This window comes from Varanus komodoensis, unplaced genomic scaffold (assembly GCF_004798865.1).
Source record: "Varanus komodoensis strain SLA01 unplaced genomic scaffold, ASM479886v1 scaffold104, whole genome shotgun sequence".
In the NCBI taxonomy this organism is placed as follows: Eukaryota; Metazoa; Chordata; class Lepidosauria; order Squamata; family Varanidae; genus Varanus; species Varanus komodoensis.
In genome coordinates, this window is record NW_025335289.1 from 1,010,849 (window position 1) to 1,036,937 (window position 26,089).

At 57.1% G+C, this 26,089-nt stretch overlaps 1 protein-coding gene across 4 annotated transcripts; it reads left to right on the forward strand.

Annotated features, from left to right (window-relative positions):
* Positions 1-1,993: 1,993 nt before the first annotated feature.
* On the forward strand, positions 1,994-26,089 carry LOC123017867 (zinc finger protein 398-like). 4 transcript variants are annotated; one of them, XM_044419500.1, is made up of 8 exons: positions 1,994-2,040; positions 4,787-5,189; positions 5,870-5,996; positions 7,115-7,228; positions 8,151-8,261; positions 8,865-8,978; positions 9,764-9,862; positions 24,296-26,089. In XM_044419500.1, exons 2-8 carry the CDS (start codon positions 4,869-4,871, stop codon positions 25,777-25,779), a joined length of 2,370 nt encoding a protein of 789 aa, XP_044275435.1. In that variant the 5' UTR covers positions 1,994-2,040; positions 4,787-4,868; the 3' UTR covers positions 25,780-26,089. The 4 variants fall into 4 exon arrangements, with proteins under 4 accessions (XP_044275435.1, XP_044275438.1, XP_044275437.1 ...); XM_044419503.1 differs by lacking the exon at positions 24,296-26,089 and adding an exon at positions 19,222-21,741; XM_044419502.1 differs by lacking the exon at positions 8,151-8,261.

The window sequence follows — 26,089 nt, forward strand, 5'->3', positions numbered from 1 at the left end:
CAAGACCATTGATTGAAACAAGATGGGGGGGGGGGGGGGGGAGGAATGAACGGCCGGTGCCCGAGGCTGTTGGAAGGACATAAAGTTCAAAGACTTAGGAAGAAAAATAGGTAAGGCTGGCCAGAGGAAAAGTTGCAGCCCCAGCTGCAACCTCTAAAAATCCCCGAGGTTGCGGGGGGATGCCTCCATCTTTGGGGGTGGGCTTCCTCCACCCATCGTCCTCACACTGCAGCCCCAAGGTCGGAAGACCAACCTCGGAGTAGGGGCTTGGGATGGAAGGGGCAAGACTGGCATCCTGAGAAAAACCAGGAGGGGGCCTCAGCCCCGAATCTTTGTGGACAGGGGAAAAGACGTAGGGACGTTGGCTGTTTTCCTCTTTTGGAGCTAGGCCACATGGTCAATCACATTAGGTGCCAACCTGAGACATGGAGATGGCCCTGTAGCTAGCTGGAACTGGATTTGCAACATAATACCGCATATAGTTTTTACGCAGGAATTCTAAAAAGAATTTCCTGAAGCTGCTGTTCAGATCATTAAGCAGGGCCCAATGATCCATGTTGGCGTTAGAAGATAAGGCAGATGCTGGCATCAGACAAGGGTGTATTTCATCTCCCTATCTGTTCAATCTCTACACAGAGCATTTCATAAAGCTGAATTGAGATCAGGAGGAGGAGGAGTAAAACCTGGCCGAAGGCACATCAATAATATAAGATAAGCACATCAATAATATAAGATAAGCAGGCGCTACCATCTTACCAGCAGAAAGTAGCGATGAGTCGAGAAGAGCAAAAGCAGGACTGCTGCTGAACACTAAGAAACCAAAAATGACAGCTAGAGAAGAATTACGGGACTTTACTGTCAACAGTGAAGACGTTGACATTGTGAATTATTTCATGTACCCGGGCTGGGGGGTCAATTCACTGGGAGACTGCAGGCAGGAAAGTGAAGAAGATGGGGATCGGGAAGGAGAGCAGTGAAGGAACCAGAAAAGATAATCCAGTGTCGGGATGTTTCACGGAAACCCAGGCCAAGAACACGCACTGTCTTGTATTCCCAGTTACTCTGTCTGGGCAGTGAAGAAAGCTGGCAGGGACCGATGGACACCTTCAGAATCGATGCATGGCGCTGGAGGAGCGCTCTGCAGGCACCCCGGACCAAGCGAGTGGGCGCTGAATCAAGTCCAGCCGGAACTTTTCCTGGAAGGAAAAGGGACGGAGCAGAAGCCGTCATACCTGCTCACGTCTGGAGAAGGTGGGACTACCTGGAGGAAAGCGTGCTAGAACGCGTCGGGCGCGGGAGAAGCAGAGGGAGGGCGACTAAGAGCTGGCCTGGCTCTGGCGCTGAGCGGGGCTTCCCTTCGTGGGCTGCCGGAACCCGGAGACGAGCTGAGGATGCCCGACAGCAGCAGGTGGACTTTGAGCATCTTCTGAAATATTTATTTATTCATATTGTGACTTCTATCCTGCCTTTTCCTGCCAAGGGCTCAAGGCAGCTTACCTCCTCCTCCTCCATCTTGTCCCCACAACAACACCCCTGCGAGGTAGGCTGGGCTGAGCGGCTGTGGCTGGCCCAAAGGCTCCGTGGCCGAGCGGGGACTCGAACCCAGGTCGCCGGAGCCCCAGCCCCAGCTCTGGACCGCGGCGCCGCGCCGGCTCTTGCGTGGATGCTCCGCATTCTCGGCACTAAGTGCATCGCGTCCTGTGTGTTTAGGCAACGACGGGTCAAGAGTCCGTGCCAGGGAATGCGCGTGCGCGCGCCCGCCTTCCCGCGCAACGCGTTTTCTCCGGATGCCGCGCGCCGGCTGAGGAGAAGCGCGCGGAGGGCGGGGGGGGGGGGCGAGGATCGCGCGCAGCAGCACCGCGCTCCTCCCTCCTGCGGGTGGCGCTGCGGCGCGAGGCTGGCCGGAAGCCGCGGCGCGCCCTACCGGAAGCCGCGGCGCGGCGGCGTCACGGCCCTTGCTGCGCACGCGCGCCTGGCTCCCCGCCCGTCTGCCCGCCCTCGGCCGCCGGACGCCTCGGTCCCCGCGCAGCGCCGGTGCAGGTGAGGCGCCCGCCCGCCGGTCCTTCCCGCGCCGCCCGGGCTCGTCTCGGTCCGCACGGGGCCCCGCGAGGCGCCCGAAGCCGAGGGAGCCCGTGGCCGGCGCGGCGGGACCGGGCGCCCGAGCCCCGCGGTGCCCCGGCGGCTTGGCGAAACCCTCCGCGGTTAACGTCTGCAAAGAGGCGGCATTTCCTGCGCCCGCAGGGCAAGCAAGCCGGCGCGGGGCGGGGCGGGGCGGGGCGGGGCTGCCGCTCCCCCGGGCGAGGAGCGCTTCCCGCGGGCCAGGTGCTGCGCGGGCTCCCTCGGCTCCCGGCATCGGCCCCCAGCCGGGCCGCATGGTGCAGTGGCGCGCACCGTATCGCAACGACGGCCCCTCCCGGGCCTGAGGACGCAAGCCGTGCCGCGTTGGAGCGAACTCCCGGTGCGCGGTGCCCACGGTGGCCGGCCAGGCGCCCCAGTGGGAGCCAGTCCTCAGACTGGTGTGTCGGGAGGAGATCTGTGGCTTGGGCTTCTCCTCGACCCGCTGGGCGTTCGAGGTGCTCGAGGAGGAGCAGTATCTTCCCCAGTGGCACACAGTAGCTTCCGACCGGCTAGCGGTGGCCCTGGTGCGCCGTACCTGCTTCTGCTAACTCTCAAGGTGCCCTGACCTTGACAATGGTTCAGAAGTGCATAGTTGTGCAAAGCCTTACCTGGCCTGGGACTGCGATCCCTGATGAAGCACCACTGAACCGACCTCTTGCCTGCAAGCACATCTGAGCCCTTCCTCGGAGTGCCACCTCCAAGGAATGTGCGGAAGATGGCGGCAGAGGGACGGGCTTCTCGGTGGTGGCCACCCTGCTCATCATGGAATGATTTCCCCCCTGAGGCCCACGTGGCACCAACACTAATCTTTTCAGTGCCAGTTAAGACTGCCCTGTGCTTCCAGAGGGACTGCAGGTGGCGCAGTGGTTTAAACCGCTGTGCTGCTGGGCTGGTAGATCGAAAGATCGCCGGTTCGAATCCGCACAGCGGGGTGAGCTTCCGGGCTCCGTCCCAGCTCCTGCCAGCCTTGCAGTTTGAAAGCATGCAATTGCAAGTAGATGAAGAGGTGCCACTTTGGTGGGCAGGTAACAGTGTTCCGTGCACTTTGGTGTTTAGCCATGCCGGCCACATGGCCACGGAGACTGTCTGCGGACAAATGCCGGCTCCCTCGGCCAGGAAACGGAGATGAGCACCACCCTCAAGAGTCAGGCATGACTGGGCTTAACGTCAAGGGGAAACCTTTACCTTTTATTCTTCCAGATGTTTAATAGTATCACCTGCTTTTTAACAGGCGTATCATTTTATTGAAATAGCTTTTAGCTGCTTAAGTTGCTTTAAATTTTGTGTATCATTTGGGGGTTTAATTCCCAGGAGCTTTGGCTAATGTGCAGTACAGAACTTAAATAAATAATTGCTGTCGAAGTACGGTTGTAGCCCAAGAGCGAAGTCTTTGGAGGGCAAATCAGGAGCAGCGGCTGCAGTGCATGCACATTGGCACCGGGGGTGTGGGGAATCCACAGTGTGGGGCAGGGAGCAGTGTAACGTCACATGTTGCTGCACTTTGATATTTTGCACATATACAAAAACCCTTTGGGGGTATGGCAGCTGAATTTTTAATTCTCAAAAGTTGTAACATTTAAAAAATGTCAGTATAAATAACACACAGCGTGTCCGTTACAAAAGGTGGTAAAATAAGTTAAGCATTATTATTATTATTACATTTTTATACTGCCCATAGCCAAAGCTCTCTAGGTAGTTGACAGCAATAATCACAGAATCATACACTCAAGTTGGCCATCCCACTTCTGCCCAGGCCTGACCCTGCTTAGCTTCCAAGATGAGGCAGGATCAGGCACTTCAGGCTGCATGGAAGCATCAATGCATAATGTGGCTCGAGTCCCTAATTAAAATTTGCTCTGATTTTTCTTGCAGTGAGGCAAAGCAGTATTGTGTGTGGGGGCTGGGAAGAGGTGGTTAGGCTCTTGCGCTGTTTCTGGTGGCCTTGGTGACGGGCTCAGGCATACGCACTTCGGGAGAGTTAACATGAAGTACCTGCACTTCAGTTTTAGGAAAGGGGGGTTGCTTTCCGTTGCTAAACTGGGGTCTGCCAGTGTAAAAATGGCATTGTTCTTGATACGGTTTTTGATCCAGGACTGGGTGAATGAGTCTATATGATTATTCATATTATAGGTTTATAGTAGCATAGATAAGACCTTCCTGGAATGGAAGTGCATCGTGTTAATTTAAAGACTTAAGTTTATTTTGGCAGAAGCTTGCAGGATCGGCAGACCATATCACTCGCATGGCTCGTGAATCGCTAGTGTCAGGGTTTTTAGAGGAGAAGATGGGCGATCATAGAAATTCTGTGTTCTCCCTCCCTCCCTCTCCCTCTCCCTCTCCCTCTCCCTCTCCCTCTCTCTCTCTCTGGTACACAATAAAGCTGGTGGGAGGTTAGCTGGGGGTAACGTAATCCCCAAGCTGTCAGTTCCCTGTCTCTGCTGCCTGTCTCTAAACTATGCTGGTTTAGTACCAGTTGCCCATTAAATCGTGGCGTTTCTGCACCCCCTTCCCCCACACTGCTTCCCGATCCGAAGACGCTGCCGTCGCTGACATTTCCGTGGAAGGAGAGAGTTGAGCAGTCGTGGGGGAAGGGGAGGCACCGTCTGAACGCCACAAATGTCAGGTGAAATGCAAGACGACAGCTGACTTTTCTGCCTTCGCAAAACAGGCCATGGAGTGTGAGGCCGAGGCGAGGCCCCCCCCCGCGTGCCCGTCCCCCTGCGCGCCCCGAGCAGGCAGCGACGCGGGAGATGCAGGTGCAAACGACAGGCGCTTCCGTGTGGGCAGCGGCGGCTGCAGTCCAGGCCATGGGCAAGACGGTGGATGCCCACAGCGTGCGCTTGATGCGCCTGGAGGGCAGGATGGGGGCAGCAGAGAAGAAGCTGGTGGGCTGCCAGAAGACCACAGCGGAAGTGGAGAGCCAGCTGGAGAGCAGGTGGGCCGCCCTGGGGACCCTGATCGAGGAGTACGGGCAGCTGCAGAGGAGGCTGGAGAATGTGGAGAACCTGCTGAAGAACCGGAACTTCTGGATCCTGCGGTTCCCCCCCAGCGCTAAGGGGGAGACACCCAAGGTTGGGCATGCTGGCTGGCTGTGGGTCCAAAGCAGACACTGCGCTAGCCAGAATACTTCAGGTTTGCTGTGTGTGCGAAGGCAACGGCTCGGGGTCCCTGTGGTCGCAGGAGAGGCTGGGGGATCTGTCAAGTAGGGAGGATTCCTCCCCGTTGCATTAAAGCTGCTCAGACATCGAGCAGATGGGGCTGCCTCCTCTTTAATCATTTTGCAGTCACAGAGACCAGGCCGCTGTGAAGGGAGCGGATTCTGGAGACTTGCAGGCAAGTTTTCTCCTCTGCTAAAAGCAGAAGTGATTCCCAGGACACGGACAGCAGTGCGGAAATCTTTGCTCCTTCCCAAGATGTCGCCTTGTCCTGTTGTGCTTGCCGTGAAGTTGTGGGGGGTAAAAGCACCTATCTTTTCCTGGGGAGCAGCCATGCGTGCTGCCTCGCCCCCCACCCCTGGATGCCTGAGCAGCTGATGCCCTTCGGAAGGGCTTAGTGGCTTGGGTCATCCGCTCTGCCTTCAGTGAGATTACAAGCTGCAAAGGGCCTTTATGTCAGAGAAGGCTGGACAAAGCTCCACCTCTTCTTCTATTTCCCCAACACGGCCTGGTAGATTTTCTCAGCTTCCACTGGGGGAGAAGGGACTTGGGAGGCACGCGTGCCCTGCACCTGTAACTCTGGCTTTTCCGTCCAGGTTCCAGTGACATTTGATGACCTTTCAGTGCACTTTAACGAGCAGGAATGGCAGAACCTGGACGAGCTGCAGAAGGAGCTGTACAAGACCGTCATGAGAAGCAACTATGAGCTGCTGGTCTCGCTGGGTGAGATTTGTCTGGCTTTCCGCAATCCTGTGCGCTATTTTAAGATGTGAAGATTTGTGCGCTATTTTAAGATGTGAAGATTTGTGTGCTATTTTAAGATGTGAAGATTTGTGCACTATTTTAAGATTTTAAACAATAGATTGCAGACTGTGACCATTCTTATTTACGCTGGTGGATCAGCACATCTGGATCTGGAAAGCCAGCACTGTAGCTGGCAAGAGAACCCGCTTTTGAAGACCTACCGTATAAAAGCATTTTAAGTAAAATATATGAATACTTACTCTCTGAGTTTGCATAGAAATGCCTGTTCAACCCAGAGAACATATCATTCATTCATTCATTTTACAAACGGTGCTCCATAGGACTTTCTGGGTGGTGAATGCAATACAGAAACAATGCAATTTTGACAATCGACTATTTTGATCATTAGCTAAGATCATTTTAAGCATGCATGGTAGGCTGAAACCATCAATAAAATTATTTAATTACTAAAATGTTTGGAAAACAGAACTGCCTTTGCTCGGTGCTGAAATGATCGCATTGAGGGCCCCAGGGGTCCTGCGCTGGGGAGCCTTTTCCAGAGGTGGGGCTGGACTACCTGTCGACCTCTTCCCGCACACCTGTGCCCCACACAGTTTCATGGGGGCAGGCGAAGGAAAGCCAGGGCTTCCTGGGATGCCAGAATACTGGGTTCTCCAGAATGGCTCCCAGGAAGCAGCCGCAGTCTGGCTGTGAAATGCACTCGTGTGCCCGCAAGCCCACGGGGGTGGTTTGAGGTTTGGCTTTTTGAACGACAAGGCACAGCCTAGCCAAAGCCCGAGTGTGTCTGCGTTGAAGGCCGCGGATTAATTTCACCGCCTTAAAAGTGAATGGTGGCGAGGCTGGGAAAGCTGCTTGCTTGCGGCCTTGGAGGGTGTCCGGACCCTGGATCTTTCTTTGGCCTCGTACCACGGGGGAGCAAGCGCCTTTCGCAGCACCCGTCCCGTAGGGTCCTGGCCTCGTCTTCACGTTACCGGGCAGCCCTATTAAGTTGAACGTCTGGGGTGCTCATATGCACCTCGCTGTACTGATGCTTGGCACATGGTCAGCTCTTGCTTCTCCAACCGTCTGCTCAACAGACTATGTGGTGGCCAAGCCCGAGATCCTGACCCGGATTGAACAAGGGCGGGAACTGTGTGAGAAGGTGCCTGGGGATTCCGAACGGAGCAGCGTCTGTGGACCCCTCGATGCAGGTACATTCGTAAACTTCAAGCGCAGACCTTGAGACCTACGATCTCTTCCTCTGGAATCACTTGGCCGTCTTCTCATAGCAGGGATGTTTCCCTCAGCCTGAGGGTGAAGGCGGGACATAGGAGGTGACTGTTTCCGGTGCCCGTTTTAAGGAGCAGTGTTGGAACATTAATTGCCCGTGGAGGTTGCATGGCAAGGTGCACCCTCCGCCGTGTTCAGGTCCATGCAAAGATTATTTTTGTGGGAGGAGTTGAGCAGACGTGATGTTTGCATTGCACAGTAGAGGCTTCTTCCCGTTGGGGCTTTGCTCTTTGCCTGATCTGAAAATCGCTGGTGCTTCACACTGTTCAGAATGTCTGTTTTTCCAGCATTTTTGCTGCTTTGGTCTTGTATCTTGGCACCACTGTCACTTGGCCTTCCTCACCCCGTTTGTACCCGCCCCCCCCGGTTCTGGGTGATCTTTTAATCGCATCTTCTCCTGGCAGGGAGTACAGCGAGGCTTTGTGTGGGCCCTGCTAGAACAATGGCGAGGAGGTTGTAAGGTTCAGCAGACCATGCCATGAGCTTTCCTAGTGTCCAAAAGCCAGAATACTTTCCTGAAGGCATCCCAGGGCCGCATGGCCTTCAACTTGTATGAAGACTACCAGAGATGATAGCCAGGGTCCGACTAGATGGCCTGGGAGGCCCCTTCTGACGTGCTCTGTTTCTTTGTTTCCTCCAAATCATCTTGGGCAGCCGTGAAAACGGGGGTGTTCTTGCAGTGCCGTGTGGCCTGCGTTGGGGTGCAAGGAAAGGTGCTTACACGCAGCCAGAGTACGGGATTTGCACGCCTTGGTGGCGTCCTGAGATAGCAGTGCACGTTTCATGCGTGAGTGCCAGTCAGAGGCAGGCAGTAACGCCCAGGATTTCCCCTCCTCCCTTCAGCGCCCCCTGCTGCCCCAGTAGATGTTTCTTTGTGGCTGAAACAAGAAGCGGGTGGACCACCGAAAGGGGACATGAAGCCCCCTGAAGAGAAGAGGGGCAGCTGTCACGTGCGTACGTACCCAAGCTGCAGTGCTGGCTTCTTGGCTGTTCGGCTCACGTTCCGGAAAGCGCGTTCCTTGACTTGATCACTGGGTTATTAGAAAGCAGGGATAGGGGAGAAGGCTATGGGGGAAGAGCATGAGGAGGCGGAGATGCGGCCACATTTATGGTGCCTGTGGTTTCCCTTCTGTCGGTGCTTCCGTGGCAGCTGGGGGTGCCGAGGTGCCTCGTTCGGGTGGGGCCTGCCTCTGTCGCTCCCCTGCATGCTCCCCGGCCCGGTCTCAGGCAACGCACTCCGTGTCTGTTGCTGGAGTTCGGCGTGCACTTTCCCGTCACCCTGTGCTTCCCTGGCCTCCCTCTCTCTAGCTCCTCTCTCCCACCTCTCTGTGCATTTTAGCCTAGTGCCGGCCACCACTTCCTTCATCCCTGCTCTTGCTGTGCTTGTTCCTGCTTCCCTCTTGCACCCACTGCCATTTAGCTTCCCAGCCCTCCCCTTCTGGCCACATGCCCCCCTCCGGCCACGTGGGGCGGCGTGGTCTCCTGTCCCCAGGCCCCGTGTGAGAGTTCTGCAAGCGGGAAGAGGAACACCCGGTCCTTCTTTTCTTCTGTGCACAGGTTCCCCGCTGGGCGTCGTGGGAGCATCCCCGTGGGTCAAAGAGGAAGTGGAAGAGGTGCGTGTCGGGCCAGGAGGCTCCCGCGAAGAGGAGACCGGCCACGAGGCTCACCTGGGTGGGTCTCGCATTCGACCTCTTGGAATATAGGTGGGGTGTACAGGGGTAAATCGTGGTTCGCTCTGGCAGCACGAATGACTTCGTGGTTGCATTTAATCCGTTCGAGCTTGATGTCCCTGGCCATTTCCCGTTTGTTGGCTTGTCTGTCCGGGCACTCGCGGACGGTGAAGCTTAGTGAAGAATGTGGTCCCAGGCAGCGAGAAATGGCATTGCATTGCTTCGGATTTCCTGGAAATTAACCTGAAACCTTGTTCCCACAGATAGCCTGTCCCTTCCTGATAGGTTTTTGGCTGTGCCCTCATTTTCATGGTTCAGATCCCTGAGAAGGCGAATTTAGTGCTCTTACAATTACTCATGTGATGGTTGCCCACCCTATCCAGAGGGTTCAGGGTGCAGACTAAGGGGAAGGCGTGGCGGGCACGGCCTGGAGGATCCCGTGGCCTTGGCGTGGTCTGCCCTCTTGCCTTCTGGACAACTCGGTCCCAGCTCTGCCCACCTCGCCATCGACGCCCCTGCTCGGTCGGGCTGCCAGTTCTTCTGCTCTAGCCAGGAGCTGTCCTTTTGCCCAGGGTAACTTGTGAATACTCTGGGATGTGACAGGTTCGGGGGGACAGGGGGACACTCAAAGGCACCTGCCAGAAGGTGACGGGCAGCAGATTTTAATCAGTGTCAGCTTTTCCAGACTAGTTCCTAAGGAGCTCCTTAAAAAGATGTTAGTGCTTTGAGTACTACAGAGGAGGGAATGGGAGGGCTGCTGGTGTAATGCTTCTTTTCCCTGGACAGCGTGTCAGAGTGTCGCAGTCAGCGAAGGACACGTCCTGGGACGTCAGGAGGGCCCCCGTGTGCAGGAGCCCGGGTTCCTTGGCGAAGGCCCCAGTTCTGGTGAGTAGCGGAAGGAAGGCTTTGGGTCCTGGGCGTGGGGCTGCCGGACGTTCCTTTGGGTGGGGCTGCAGTTCCTCCACAGAGGCTTGCGATGGCAGCGTTTCCGGCCCAGCCCTGGCTTCTCTTCCCCGCCGTGCGAGCCGCAGCGCCATGCCTCGCCAGCGCCCGTCCCGGAGTCTGAGCGTGCAGCCAAATCCTGAGGCGAGCGTGTCGGAAAGCAGGGCTGCGCCTGGAAGGGTCCGCAGTCAGTGGCAGCGTGCCGACCCGCAGGGCCAGGAGGCCATCGGGCCCCTTCCCGAGGTGGAGCTGGTAGCAGTTGCCCTCTCCCTGTTTGGGGTGCTCGAGTTTCACCTCGCTGCATTTTCAGGAGAGCGTCACTAACCGCGTCAAGCCCAACCATAAAGAACGTTTCAAAAACGAGAGAGGCGGGAAATCCGCTAGGCCGGAAGGCAGGACAGTAACGGGGTTAGAAACACTCAAGGAAGAGGAGGCATCTGCGGAAAAGCTGAACATCTGTTTCCGTATGTTTGCACTGCACAGGACAGAGGCCTGTAGCTGAAGTGATGTTCTCACGAAGGGAGTCTGAGGAACTGGGAATGTGGTGGTGAAAAAGGATGCAGTTCCCCACCTTATGGATAAATTGGAAGTTAGTAAGTCACCAGGCCCAGGTGGTAGCCATCCTAGCATTATTAAAGTCAAATATCAAATGGTTGTTCTTCTTACAACAGTATGTCCATGTCCCATAGATCGGCCCCTGTGTGCTTGGAGGATGGTCAGTGTTTTAATGAGAGTTCCCAGGGAACCTGGGAAATAACCGTCGGGTTGGCTTAATGTCTATTCCAGGTAAAATAGTTGAAAGTATTAATAATACAGAATTAGTGAGCATAGAGGAGGACAGCTGTGCCGAAAAAGAATCAACGTTGCTACCACAAAGGCTTAAGTCCCGCCTCACTCACCTTTTGGGGTTCTTTGAGCGCATCAGTAAACATGTAACCTGGGTGCTCTGAGCAAGGATCGGCTTGGCTCCTCATAGAATCATAGAATAGAAGAGTTGGAAGGGGCCAGGGGGCCATCGCTCAGTGCAGGACGGCCAAGTCCCACCACCCCTCTCTGAGGACTGTCCAGTCGCTTCTTGAATGCCTCCAGCGCGGGAGAGCCCCCCACCTCCCCAGGCAGCTGGCTCTGTTGTCAGAACCCTCCGCCAAATGTTCTTGAGCGAACGTAGCAGTCACGAAATAAAAGCAGAGGTCCTCGGATGGATCAGGAACTAGTAGAAGGTCAGAAAACAGAGGTAAGGAATATATTGGCAGTCTGTGGATGGAGATCTATCAGCAGTGGGGCCCCACAGCATTCCGTGTGGGGATCAGTTGCTTGGCTCATGCATATATGATCTGGAATTGAGTGAAAAGTTCGCAGGGAGCTGGATGGACATTAGTCCCCCGGTTGTGATGAGTTGTGTTGTATTTGCGGGCTGTTCAGAGGCAGCACATGGTTCCTTGGAGCCCTGCAGCTGTAGGCGGCCGGGTGCCCTCGGGATGTTCCAGCCTGTGGCTCTCCTCGTGGCTGGCCTCTGGCCACGGTGCCCGAGGCGCATCGGGCTTCTGTCCTAACCCTTTGCAGGATGCCAGGCCGCTGCCGTAGCGAGGGCTTTGGGCATCTCGGAACCCTGTCCTGCAGCCTCTCCCTGAGCTCAAACAATCCCAAGACTTTTGAAGCTCTCTCGGCAAGGAATAGGAAGATGGTTCCTACTTGGCAAATCGAGTTCCTGCTCAGAGTTAGATAGTATTTCATAACAAGAGGGGCATACATTGAATTATGGACTCTCCTGCTTCAAGGTTCTAATAGTTTTTTATTTATTTATTTATTTATTAAAACATTTTTATGCTTTATAGTTCTGAGTGGATTAGAATGGCACACTTCACATGACCCTCTGTTTTAGCTGTGGAATCTAAAAAATGGTTTGGATTCCATTTTTTAGAAGCTGAAAAAGCCTTAAATGCCCGTATGGCAAGCATTGCCTTCCTAGAGGAGATAATTGGAAACTGACCTGTGCAATCACTCATATTACATAGAAAAAGAGTGACTCAGAAGGGGTTCCCCGGGCCATCTAGTCTGACCCCCAGCTCCAGCTGGCTCCACTCATGACATGCCCGCCATGTGCATGTCCAGCCTGTCCTTGAACACCCACACCAATGGGGCCTCAGCGATCTCCCGTGGAAGCCCATTCCACACCCTCGGGGTCCTGACTGTCAGGAAGTGCTTCCTGGCATCCAGATGGAACCTGGGTTCCCTGAGCTTTGCTCCATTCCTGCCGCGGGGGGAAAACGGTCAGGACCCACCTCTGCATGGCAGCCCCTCACATACCTGCATGTCGCCAACAGGTCCCCTGAGTCTCCTCTCCTCCAGGCTGGAATGACCCAGCTCCCTCAGTCTCGCCTCGTACAGCTTTCCCTGCATGGGGACCCCGTCCTGACTAATAGGCAACCCCAGGATTAGCTACAGGTGAAATCAATCGACCATGGCCAGGATCCAGCAAAATGCCGTATGCCTGCAGGGCAGGGGCAGGCAAAACTGGCCGCGTCCTGGTGCAGCAGTTTCAGCAGCAGGCGGAAAGAGCAGCTCCTCCGCTTTCAAAGCCACACGTCTCTTTCGCATTTTGGATAGCACCCTGTGCCTCTGGCTGCTCGTGAGGACCTTGCCTGGACACACGCCCTGTTCGCTGTATCCCGGTCTGTGCCAAATAAGCTACTTCTTGCACACCTTGGCCCTGGTGTGGAGCGCGCTCTCCTATCGTCGGTACAGCGGAGTTTTGCACTGGTTGAGTGCAAGAAGGGTGGCGGGCTGAGGCAGGCGTCCCCACGGGATGCCAGCCGTGCCACGGATGCCGATCGGAAGGTGAGGGCCGTCTCGGTGAGATTGGGGCGCCTGTGTCGGCTCAGGGGCCTCGGAGGCAACCTGAGCAGGAGGAGGGAACGAGCGCCTCAGAGGGGCAGCTTCTCCGTGCTGAGCGGAGCCTGGGAACGGTCTGGGTGCTTGGCCAGAGGGAGGGGTTGCTGGGGGTGGGTGCCTCCCCACGTGGACCAGCTCTTCCCCTCTGAGCAAGCCGCCAGCAGAGGCGAGAGGCCCGGCTGGGCGAGCAGAGAGCTGAGCGGAGGCGAGCGCGCCTGCAGGAGGGGTCGGGCCGTGATGAACACAAACTTCTTCGTAAGGAGAGCTGCTGGAGGAAATCAGCAGGCCGGGTTCGAGAAAGAGATTCGTATTCAGAGGCAATAAAGGGTGTTTTGCGAGGAGAAGGCCTGTGGCTGGCGCTCGCTCAAAGGAGGACCCGTGGCTCCCGGCAGGAGGACCTTCTCCGAATGGGAGAGCGGCCTGCTCCCTCCGGCTCTGCCAGAGCAGGACCTCTGAACCCGAGGAAAGGACGTGCTGTGTATGTAGGGGAACATGGTGGCTGCAGCCGCTCCCCACCTGCCCTTGTGACCGTCCAGAGGAAGCCCGGACCGCCGAGGCCCCCCCGCTCTGAACAGGCAGGATCCCATCGGGAGCAGGAGCAGGAGCTCGGCGGGGCAAGTCCCTCCCTGAAGCCACTGAGCGAACCTGCAGGTGCCACTGGCCGCCGGCAGAACCGGGACCTTTGCAACGAGTGTTTTGGGAAGACCTGACTATGGAGTGCCCGCTTTTTCCGGCAAGCTGTGTGCCGTTCTTCCACAAATGGCAGTGCGAGTACCAACATGGACTGCCTGGTCGGCGCGCCTCCCACCTCGCTGTTGAGGAACGCTTCCCTGGCTTTTATTAGGTGACATAATTCAGCGCGGCAGCAGAGCAGGATTTGCCCTCAGGCCCAGTTTAAGCCTGAGCGAAGGAGCCAGCAAGCTGCTGGCAGCACCTCGAATATCCGGATGCAAAAGCCGGATGGTGATTCTCCCGTGAGCGGATGATTCAGGGGCGGGCGCAGGCCGAGGGTGGCCGTCACGGTGTCAGCAAATGCCAAAGAACAGAATGAAGCGTTTTTAGCATTTCTGCCAGGGGAAGAATGACTGCTGACATTTTAAGGACTGGGAAAAACTGTGTCATTCTTTCTGCTGGATTGTTCCGCAGCGAGTAGACTTGCAGGCCCATCTTGTGCAGGGTGGAATCAAGATGTCTCTCCGGCTACGAATGGGGAGCGGAAGGCCTGGCGCCTGGAAACATGCATGGATCGTACCCTGCATTCAGCTGAGCCGTCTCGGGTCCTGGCGTCCCTGTCCGTGCCTTGATCTCCGTATCGGTTGCCCCCTTCACTGCCTGCCTGGTGGGTTGTTTGAGCACATAACTGAGAGCTGAGCGAACCCTGGGGCAAACAGCACCTGGACTTCTGGCCCAGAGAAGATCCACTGTTCCGCTTCATGTGCTCGTCTTGGGATTCAAGCGCCCGGAAGTCTTGCGCGTATTCCCATGAGAAGGGTTGGAGTGCTTGGCTCCGTTTAAGGGGCAGCGCTGGGCCGGCGGAGGCCTGCCAGATTCCGGCAGGGTCAGGCTGGCTCCTGGGCCAGCTTTGCCCCGCTCTCCGTAAGAGGTGTCGTCTTCATGGTGGGAGGCTTTGGACAGGCCTGGCGACTTCAGGGCAGAAGGAATTTGCCCGATGTCCAGTACTGTATTCATCATTGCTAAATGAACCTGCTTGGTCCGAATAAACTCCAGTGTAGCTTGGGGAGAGGCAAGTTATATTGATAAAAACTTGGTTAGCGCAGGAAGACTGGAGGTAAAAGCATTCCCGATTTAAGCACGCTTGAGCATGAGAATCAAATGCTGCACACGTAATTTCCTTTCCTAAATAGTTATTCTGGATACTAATCTAAATTCTGGCTTATTCTTGATAGTCTTTTAGTGCAGTACACATATTTGTTTTCCACTGAGGGGGTTTTTTAAGAGAGAAGGAAGCTTGATGTTTTGCAATGGCATCATTTCCTATATTCTTCTTTGAGAGCACAAAAAGAATTTTTGCTGCAGGTTTTCCTGTTCATATCTTCTTCTATGAAAATATTAGTTGTACCTTTGGAAACATGTTGACTTCTTAATAGTACATCTGGGCATTCAGCATCCCTCCCCCCGTTCTTTTTTTCTGTTTGCTCATAAGCAAAATGGAGAGGAACAAATACCCCCGGGGATGCAGCGCCCTGCCTGCTCCTTGGGAACGAGCAGCATTGCGTTCATCGCAAATCGCTTCTCAGTGCGCAGGTACGGACATTGCATTGTCTCTCGTGTTATGCTCCGTAGCAAGTCATCTATTTTATTTCTCTTTTAAATGTTGTTTGTTGCATCTTTGCCAAACAACATGTCACTTGAGGTGGTAAAAATGCAAAAAATTCAGTTACAGCAAAAATAAAATTCCATCCCAAACTCAACCAGCATAAAACTGTAGCTGAAGCACCTTCCACTTAAAGCACAACAGAAGGAGATCCAATCCAAGCGTCATTAAGTGGCACAGACTAGCCTGCTCTTTGAAAGAAGGCATTCTTTTAAGTTTAGCAGAATCCCTTCTTATATGCTCAACTGAACGTGCCAATTTCCTGCCAAAATTCCATTTTAGAGGGAAGAAACTCTTGGAATATATATCTTAGCAAGAAAATATTTCCCCAGTTTTAGAAAATGTGAACATCTGTATAGTGTTGCTTCAGGAGAAATGTAAACTTTAATAGTGCTAAAAGTCTAAAGAGGATTCCTAGGAACACATGGAAAGGGCGGTGTGCTGGATTAGTTTAAAGTCCCGAAAGTGCTGGGCTGCTATAAAAATGTTAGTTCTTGTTTGCTCTACACGGGAAGGTAATTTGCAGGTAAAACTTTCTAGACCACTGAAGGAGCAAAGCGGAATATTTACTTCTCTAATTACAATGCTGCCAATATTGCCTCAGTGCCTTCCGAAAGAGGGAGCTAGGGGCACGGCTGTGTCGTGTTTGTATCCATGAATGTCGTTGGCCTTTAGATAGACGCTTCCAGCGCCACTCATTTTCAACGTAGCTCGATAAAGGGCACTTGGAAAGGGGGCAGGAACGCGAGAAGCAGCGCATGCGCCTGAGAACGCCCTCCGCTGCCTTCTCCGTGGCCGAGCTGTTCTCTCTCGGCCTCGTTCATCCCTCCGTTCCCCAGCGGCGCCCGGCTCCGCACCACTGTCCCCTCAGCTCCTGGCACCCAGGCAGGCCGGGGAGCTCCCTCGACTGGGCAGCGAGCTGCGTGCAAGGGAGCCGGCCGGCTGGAGGGGCAGTTGTCCCGCTGCCCTCGAGATGGATGCTTGCAGGGTCTGGGCATGGCAGCTCAGCCTTCCAGTCACACGCAGAGGGGCTCTCGGGAGCCTGCCTTCGCTTGAGGAGCGCGATCTGCACTGGGGCTGGGAGGAGCATGCCACGTCTCGGAGAACTGGTGCGGGGTTGCTGCAGCGGAGGCATTCTCGGTCCCTCTTGCTCACTGGTAGCCTGTGGACGATGGGTTTCTCGCTCCGTGCGTGGCTGCGCAGACTCAGTCCGCTGCACGAGGCTCGGTTGGTGCTGTGGCAGAACCGTGTGGTTGCTGCCAGGAGAGCAGGCCGCCTCCTCTGTTCTGCGTCGCAGGTGAGGAAGTGGACTTCAGCTAAGAAGAGGCCTCGGGGCTCCTTCTCTGGAAACATGTGCATCCGCGCTGGCTCAGGTGCCATGCAGCCGTTGAAGCAGTCTCAAGTTTCCACAGCTTCCCACCTGTTGGCAGTGATTTCGCCAAGTCAGCTGCTGTGTCTTTGGCATCCGACGGGGCGGGGATTTCCAGAACGCCAGCCGAAGACGGAACGAGTTCAGAGCGGGCCAGTTTAGCCAAGGCCGCAGTGTCACGGGGAACCCTGACCCTCCACCCCATCGCTGGGGAATCCGAAGCGGGATGGTGCTGTGGCAGCCACCTCTGGCCCGTGCGCCGTTATGGGAGCGGGATGGCTTGCTCTGAGAGGCTCGGAGTTGCCAGTGCGTTCTCGCGATGATGCGAGCTGTTAGAACCACACGCGGGCCGGCCGTCTTTCTCCTCTCTCCCTGGCATCCAACTAATTCCCGGCCCCATGTTCCGCACTTCCGATGTCCACAGGTTCTGCTGGGGACCTCTTCTAGCTGCAGGATTGCAGGATTCCTCGCTTGGCTTCCAGCGCTGCTAGCGACCCCCGCCCCAGCCTTTCTGCTTCCTCTTGTGCCCCCGTGCATATTGCGTTGTGGTGCTAGAATGTTGTAGCATCTGGAAGGCTGCAGAGGACTCGCTTCGCTGCAGCCCGTGTCATCCCAGGCCTGTGACAGCAACACCTGAATTCGCAAGTCACTGGCTGGCGCTGTGTGCATACTCCAAACGATTTAAAACGCTTGCGCTTGCGAGTAGCTTCACGATCGCTGGGCGACACGTCGCCCTGTTTCCACCTGCCTGTCCTGCCTCACGTTTGGCGAGGCAACAGCTTCCGCTGTGCGGGTTACGGGAGAGGTGCGGAGGACGCAAGTTCATCAGCAGACGGGGATCTGCGGGAGGCGGCGGCACACTAGCGATCGGCCAAGGCTTGGCTTGGATGTGGAAATGCATGCGGCGCACTGGGATCTTGGACCAGTTCTAGCCCAGCCCAGAGGCAAAATAGGAGCACCTGCCGGCAGCTTTATTGACTGCTCTCTTCCGCAGAAGCCCTTTAGGAGTTTCCTTGACTTCCCGAGGCAGCTTGTTTCATTGTTTATAGTGTGGAATCCTTTCCCAGTGTTGAAGCCTAGGGACACGTCTGCCCTCCACCACAGCGTAGGCCACAGGTGGCAGACCTCTGGCACGCACGCCAAAGTGGTCACACAGAGCCCTCTCTGTCGGCACGTGAGCCAAGCCGCCCCGGCATCGCCCCAGCAGCCGAGCAGCGGATAACAGCGCACACAGGGGCCCTGCGCATGCTCGGAAGGGAGTAGTGGCGCCAGGTGATGATGTCACGAGCCGCGACTCATTAGCCACCACTCGTCTGAGCTTTCGCATGGCCGGTCAGTGCACTGCCAAAGATATGTATGTATTTGCTTGGACTGGCTGTGAAGTTTTTTTTTCTAAACAAAATCCTCAGTATTTGGGTTTGATTGCAGTGTTGGCGCTTTGCGATAAATAAGTGGGGTTTGGGTTGCAGTTTGGGCACTCGGTCTCTAAAAGGTTCACCATCATTGGATTAGGGTTAGAAAAACGAGGTGTCCTGGCATGATTTTGATGGTTGGGATGTGTGTAGAATGGGCAGAAATAATGAGCTGCGCAGAAAAAGCTACTCTAGGAAGGGTTTTTCAAAATCACCCTCTTTTCAATGGAACTTTAGCCCTATGGTAGGGTTAGGGGTGTGCACCAGGGTAGGGTTAGGCCAGCGATGGCAAACCTATGGCATGCGTGCTATAGCGGGCCCGCAGAGCCCTCTCTGTCAGCACATGAGCCAAGTCGCTCCAGCATCACCCCAGCAGTTGAGCATCAGATAACAGTGCACACAGGGGCCACGCGCATGATCGGAAGGGAGTAGCGGCGCCAGGTGATGACATCACGATCCATGACTCATTGGCTGCAACTCGTCTGAGCTTTCGCATGGCCAGTCAGTGCACTGCCAAGGATATCTGTATATATATTTGCTTGGACGGGCTGTGAGCTGTTTTTTCGAAATTAAAACCTCCGTTTTCAGGTTTTATTGCAGTGTTGGCACTTTGCGATGAGTGGAATTTGGGTTGCAGTTTGGGCACTCGGCCTCTCAAAGGTTCGCCATCACTGGCCTAGGTTGTTTACGCCTCGGATAGTTGCAAATGCACAGGCTCGAGCCTCCTGCCTCCGGGCAGCCCGATGGCTCCTGCGCAGTCCCGGGTCCTTTGTCACGGCATCTCCAGGCAGAGCATGCGCCGTCGGGAGGTGGCAGTGCAGCGTTGCAGAGCACCCCGTATCTCATCTGTCATTTCCAGGAGAAAGATGGTCGCTTTGGTAGCAGATGTATTCCGCCTTCCCCTCTCCGGCGCGATGTGTCTGTGGAAGCGTGAGTGTGGGGAGAGATCTTGTGGGTCGTCCCATATATTCACCGGCGAAGGGATCTTGTGAAGCGTTGGCTTGGGGCTTAGGCCTGCAGTGCAGACTTTGTGGGGCAGGTGGGGGATCAGGGCCCCGAAGGACGCTGCCTGTTGGAGCAGCATTTCTGCGGGCCGCCGGTTCCTGTGCCGGCACGGGCGTCTGCTGAGGTGCGAGTCTGGGTGCAAAGTGCCAGGCCCCGTGCTGGAAAAGCTGTTGCCTCTGAGCGGGCCCGTCTCCTTGACCGGGCCTGACGCATTCCGGGGCGCCCTTTCCCCCTTTGGACGGAGAAGGAATTGTCTGGGCCCGCAGAGTAAGCGCTTCTCTTTGCTCAGGTCCAGCCCCCTTTCCGAGTTGGGCGGCCGCTGATGGTGACGTGGAGCATGCACTGCGTGAGCAACACCGAGGGCGATTTTACGACATGATGGAGGAGATCCTGTCCACCAAACGGGAGGACAACAACAGCTACATCAACCGCCAGCGATACAGGACGTTGATCGAAGAAGTCAAAGAGGCAAAGCGGCTGCGCAGCAAAAAGGGCAAGCATTACCGCCGGCTGCGGCGCTTCAACGTCCTCACCGTCGGGGCAGAAGAGAAGCTGGTGGCGCCCGTCTCGCCCGGGCATCCCGAGGTGGTGCACTTCGTCCAGTACGAGGACCTCTTTGACATCCTGCACGCGGCGCACGCGTCCATCGGCCACGGAGGCCGGACCAGGATGCTGAAGGAGCTGAGCCGCACGTACAAGAACGTCACCGCCGAAGCGGTCATGACTTACCTGCGGCTGTGCGAGCTGTGCCAGAAGAAGCAGGGCGGGCCCAGAAAGGGCTTGGCCGCACGGCCGGCCTGGCACACCGACCCCGAGCCCCGCTGCCCGTTTGGCATGGTGCGCATGTAGCCCGTGAGGCGGGAACCCGCAGTCCGCGGCACCGCCCCAGGGTCACGCTGGACTCCCCCTTCCACTCAGGCCCCGGCCGTCGGTCAGGCTAGCGGCGTTGCTGGAGTGTCTTCTCTGTTGTTCCGTGTTTCTCGCACCAGCGCAGCTGCAGAGAACGTGCAGGTCAAATAAGCAAGGGGGGAAGTCCTCCCCAGATGTGGGATGGAGCTGCTGTCCGAGCCGAAGACCGGGCCCAGCCTGGTTCTGTCGGGTAGACAGACCGAGCCACGGCGGTCGGCTTGGGGTGCGGAGGCCTCCTGCCCCAGGCTCACCGCTGGACGGTGCCTGTTCAGGCTGTGAGGAGTCTGGCGGATCGGGACCTTGTGAAAATGCTGCCCGGCGGAAGCTGCCTTTGGACGCCGCAGAGTGGCCGGGCATCCAATGCGGAGGACTTGGGGGTCGTCAGCCGGTGATGGAAATCCAGGCGTGCTTGAGCCACACGCACTAAGATAATGAACCGAGCCTTGCGCAGGAATATCCACCCCCCACCCCCCAAGTTTTTGGGGAGGAATCCCTCTCTGAAGCTGCTCAAGCGCTAGCAGGAGGTGGCCATGCTGTTCTGCAGAGATTCTGTCCCAGGCGCTCGTGTGTGCGCGCACGGGGGGAGGCGTGGGTGCCTCTGACGGGGTGTCCGTCTCCTGTGCGTCCATCTTGAAGTGACTGATGAGACCGCGGGAGTTAAGCCAAAGGTGCTTATGGACCACCTCACGACATCGCTCAGGGCAAATGCAGCCACTTGTTCGATCGTATTTTGCAGCGCTGCAGAGCAGTCGCCCCCCCCCCCCCAAAAAAACCAGTCTTGTGACTTGCAAGGCCATGGAGAAAGTGTCCGTGAATAATCCCACCCCACCCCATTTTTCCTGGGCTATCAGGATTTGAGTACTGCAGAGCCTGAAACGAAAATATTTCACAGAAGTTAGACAGGAAAAGCCCTGCCCCACGTTTGGCCTGGGACTGCAGACTCCGACGACACCAACCCGCAAGCGCAGCAGCACGGAAGGTAAATCCTATGCATTTTATAGACGGAACAAGCCCCACGATCCCAGCATGTGCCCGGATATTTTTTTCTGCCAACATGTATTGGGTTGTGCCCTTCATCTCACTATTTTCCTGTATTGTGCCCAGTAAAAGACCATCAGAGGCGAGGGTTACCTCCATCCCCTCGTTCAGACAATTAGCAAGTGCAAAGCAGTCTTTCTGGGCATTGTGGCCCTCCCGAAGGAAGCCCCCAAAACCCCAAATCACAGGACGTCTGAAGTGCCAAGTGCAACTTTCCTATTTTTAAACCTTTTAAGGATTTGATTTAGTTGACTTGGTAAATGTTCTTATAATGTACTTTGATTTTGTAAGCCAGGTATTTATTTGATACTTTATATTAAATACTAATTGACAATACTGTATTTTTATCCTTCGTTGGCTGCTTTGATTTTGAAGAAAGTACGGCTTCAGTTTTTAAATTTAAACAGAGGCTTATGGTGCTGTAGCTAAAATGACTGTCTGTGCAGCTCAGTCACTGAAAATCCTACAGTTCTCCTGCTACTAAAACTCTAATCCTCAGGCAGAGAATATAGGCTACTCCCAAAGTCATTGGATTGCTCCCAAGGAATCTTTCAGTTCTCTCCACTGGTGACCAGAAAATGCCAGAAAGCAGTCGAGAGCGAGGGATTGCGTGGGTCTGTCTGCCGCGAGAGTCAGCCATTGCTGTCACAAATAAATATTAACTTGTCATCTAGCTGTGTACCGTGTTTGTGATGAAAACAAACCCGAAATCCCTGAACATCAATGTAAACATTATCTGTACTTTTTAAAAGCTCTGTCCATTGTTGTTAAAAGTGGATTATCTTGACCCCTGGTGACTTCATTTAGTGTTAGGTGGGATGTTAACAGAAATCTTATTAAAGTAATTTTGTTTTTAGAAAAATGGCTTTGCTCGATTATTCATTGCTGGGAGCTCCCTGGGGATCAGTTTTGAAATCAACTTTTCTGGAAATGTTCTCTGCTTTGTTTGCTTGTGGGCTGTGAGAAGTGTAAACGGGTCGGGATTATAAGAAAATGTTTGAAGAGCCCCCGTTCGCTCATGACTCCGGCTGTGGCCTGGCCCGCCCTGCAAATGTTGCTCCCATCAGAGGGCACCTTCGGCCAGGCCCGTGCCCCGGGGTTTCACGATTTCTGCCCGTCCGTGGCAAGTGCAGTGGCCGAGAGCAGAAGCAGCCGATGCATCGCATCATCGGACCGGCGGCTTACCTCCGGCTTCTGCACTCTGCAGTCGCCCCGCAGGTGCGCTCAGCTGCAGCTCCCAGCCTCCCCAGACGGTCAGGACTTTCCCCCTGGGGCCGAGGCGGAGCCCAGGACAGGTTGCACAGGTGGACAGGCAAAGAGAAGCGCTCTTTCCAGTCCAGAAGCCGCGCCGAATTAGCAGAACACTTCCCATGCAACCTTGCTTCGGCACCTCCGCACGGCAGCACGGGAAATCCACCTTTTGACTCGCAAGCAGCCCGCGGTCCTACCACCGACGGGGAAGCGGACTCTAGGGACATCCCCAGTCCACCCCTTTCCATAGCCGTGTGGTAGCAAAAGCACCACAGTGCAAGAATCCGGATCGTGTGTGTGTGATACGACGAGCGAGAAGGCTTTGGGGGCTGCGTTAGATCGCAGGCCGAATATGGGTCAGCAGCGCAGTGCAGTTGGGAAAGGCAAATGCCAGGTTGGGCTGCGTGATTAGAAGGATCACTTCCAAGCCACGGGCGGTGCTGCTTCCCCTCTGCTGAGCACGCGAGGCCTCGTCCCGAGTGTGCCGTCCGGTGCGAGGCATCACAGTGTGAGCGGGAGACGGACAAATGGGAAAGGGCTCGGAGGAGGCTGCGGCTGGCTGGAAACAAGGCCCCCCGGGACACACTGGAAGAATTGGGCCTGTTTATTCTTGAGAAGACCGGGGGGAGTGGATATGGAAGCCCCCTTCAAGTGCTGAGAAGGCTGCTGCAGAGAGAAGGGCTGGGGTCTCTTCCTGATCACCCCAGAGTGCAGGATGCAGAATTCATGGGCTGAGGTGGCAGGAGGCCCGGGTCTGGCCGAACGCCTGGAGACACTTGCCGGCCGGTAGAGCGATGCAGCAGAGGAGCGGGCGATCGAGGGAGGCTGTGGGTTCTCCCCCAGGGAAGGGATTCAGGATGCCGCCGAACATTGTCTGATGGGGAGGGTTGAACTTGGGCGCCTGCGTTGAGCGGGGCCTGCTCTGTCTTGGCCCCTTCCAACTCTTCTGTTTCTACTCCTGGATTTCTCAGGTGCGAGCAGTAAGTTTTGTGAGCATTCGCACAATCACTGTTAGATTGACAGAACCCCTTTTTGGATATAAAGGGACTGGACTGGCGCTTGGCACCACTCGCAGGAGGCAGAGAAAAACTGGCCCACTGCAGGCCACCTCCCAGCTCCGCTCGCATCGGAAAGCTCAGCCCGTAGGGGAGCTGCGGACCTGCCTGCAAGCAGGCCTCCGTCTTCTCCGCACAACTCTAGCTCTGTGCGTCCACACACAGCCGCGACTTCGTGGGTGCCACCCCGCAGCCCTGTGGGTCGTCTGCATGGCAGCCCAGCTAGGGCTCTTCCTTGTCAGCACCACCCAAGGGGTCCCGTGGCCAATTTCTCCCGAGAGGCCAAAGCGCAGGAGACGCTCCCTCTGCCAGCCCTGGCAGGGAAACCGCAGGCTGCCCCGGCTGGTGTGCATGAGGGGAAGCTCTGGGGGGTGCCCCACGGCCTGGCAGGCTGCAGTTCGCATCCCCCCGTCACAAAGGAGAGGGAAGAGCGGGGGCTGGGGGCTGCCCACGTTCTTTCTGCCTCCGCCTGCCGAGGGTTTTACGGGATGCCCTTCCTAGCCTGGCGGCCAAGTCCTGCTCGGGGAGAGAGGGACGAGCCACGCTGACGGCGCTGCACCTGGCACCGTGTCCTGCTCACGTGCCGTCAGTTCTCCCAGAGGACGGCCTGCAACCAGGCTCCGCGGAATGCCAGGCCTGGGGTGGGGATTCCACTATTTGAGCAGCAGCATCGAAAGGACCCTCTCCCTCGCAGTTAACCCCCACCCCACCCCACCCGACTAGAAGACCAGGGCAACTGGGGGAAGCACCTGGATCAGAGTCGCACGCGGGGTGGGGGGACCCCAGACTTCCGCATTCCCTTTAGGCCTTGAATGGCGAAAGGCGCAGGCTGAATTGGGTCCGGAGACCCAATGGCAGCCAACGCAGTCCGCAAGATGGCACCAGTCAGCGGCCCGCCCCTGCAGTCCGTGTCGCTGGCGCCTGCCCTCCCCTCGAGTCGCTACGAAGGCCTCACACGCCTGCCGGCCAATGTTCACCGACGTGCGAGGCTTCTGTGGCTCCCGACTGGAGGGCAGGTGCCCCTGGTCAGCTGGGCAAGAGCGCACCCGGCCCTGCGGGCAGCGCCTTCCTTTGTAACGCCGTTGCTTCTGTTTTGTTCCTGTGTTTCAGCCCTCGCTGAGCACGGAGCCGCAGGGGAGGAGGATGCCAGCGGTGCGACGTCTTGCTCGCTCACGTGCCCGTCCGGAAAAACCTCCGCTCGCAGCCCTGGGCCAGATCCGCCTTGCGGCAGCCAGCCCAGCACAGGGGCGCCGTCCATCAAGGTGAGGCCGGGAGGCTGGCTGAAGCGGCCTTACTCGTGTGTGGACTGTGGGAAGCTCCTCCACCAGACGCAGCCCTCGCGGAGCCACGGAGGGCCCCGCTCGGAGGCCCGGCTGCTTCAGTGCGTCGAATGCCGCAGGAGCTTCAGCGGGGAGGTCCAGCACGGGCCCGAGGGCCGCCTCCCGGCCACCTGCCTGGACTGCCAGCAGCGCCTGCGCAGGAAGCGCCCCGGCCCCGTCCACGCAGGGGACGCAAAGCCCTTCGCCTGCCCCACCTGTGGGGCCACATTCAGCCAGTGGCCACTGCAGGTCACACACCGGCAGAGCCACCAGCGCACCGAGCACCACCGTTGCGAGGAATGTGGGGCGGGGATGCCGACCCGCCAGGAAATGACCCAGCACCGGAGAGCGCACGCTGCCACGGGGACGGCCTACGGCTGCGACGGCTGCCCGCGAAACTTCCTTTCCCTGCGCGAGCTGATGGATCACCGGAGAACCCACGTCCCCGGCTGGCCCTTCACCTGCAGCTGGTGCCAGCGGAGCTTTTCCGGGCACGGCGTGCTCGCCACGCACCGGGAGCTGCACGCCGTGGCCCTGAAGAAGCTCTTCCCGAACGTCAGGCCCCGCTCCGCCTTCACCTGGCGAGAGTTCCTGTCCGAGCCGATGCAGCGCTACCTGCACGAGACGAACCCCCGCTGCTCCCCGTGGCAGGCGCTCATCGAGCTGCTCCAGAGGAACTCCGAACTCTGGCCGCACCCCTGTGTGCGGTGCGGCGTGCTCTTCTTCAGCCCGCACGTGCTCGCGCATCACAGCTGCGTGCCCTCGGGGAAGCCGCTGCGCCACCGCCAGGCGTCCGAGGAGGACCCGGCCCCGGGGCAGGCGCTTCCACGCCACCTCTGCAGCATCCGCCCTCCCCAGGAGCAGCCACTGGCGGAGGCCCCCGCCGACCACCTGCAGGGTCTTCCCGCGCCTCAGACGCCTCTCCGCAGCTGTGCCCAGCTGGAGGAGCCCCCCGGCTCGCGCGGGGCAGAGCAGCCCTTCAGGTGCCACCCCTGCCCAAGAAGCACCCCCTCCCAGGGTCTCCCCTCCGAGCACCCGCAGGGTCACCCCCCAGGGACGCCGCTTGCTTGCCGCTGGTGCACGAGGCGTTTCGCTCGGCCCGCGCTGCGGAACGAGCACCTCCTCCCCCGCGCGGCCGAGCGCCCCTCCCAGGGCGATCGCAGCACAAGCCCCCTTGCTGGCCGGGGGCGGCTGGAAGAGCTGGCGGGGGAGCTGGCCGAGGGGGAGCCGCCTCCGGCCGGTGAGGAGAGAAGCGGAGGAGGCTTCCCCAGCTGATGAAGGAAGCGGGGCCTGGACTGAATGGAGCCCATGCGCTGATGCTCGAGGGAAGGTTCCCGGGGCCGGGGCCACCCGGCTGATTGTGAGCCCGGATGCCCAGCTGCTGCAGCCCTGAGCCCCGAAGGGGCGCTCAGCACCGAGTCAGCGTGGGTGCCGGTGGGCAGGCGAGCGGCCATCTCGTGATCCAGCAGAGCGTGGCCTTTGAACTCGGGGCACCAAGCACGTTCCTCTTCCGGCTCGGAGGGATCGTGGCCCAAGAATTACCGCAGCTGCAGGAGGGACACGGGGTGCTTTTGAAGAATTTAAA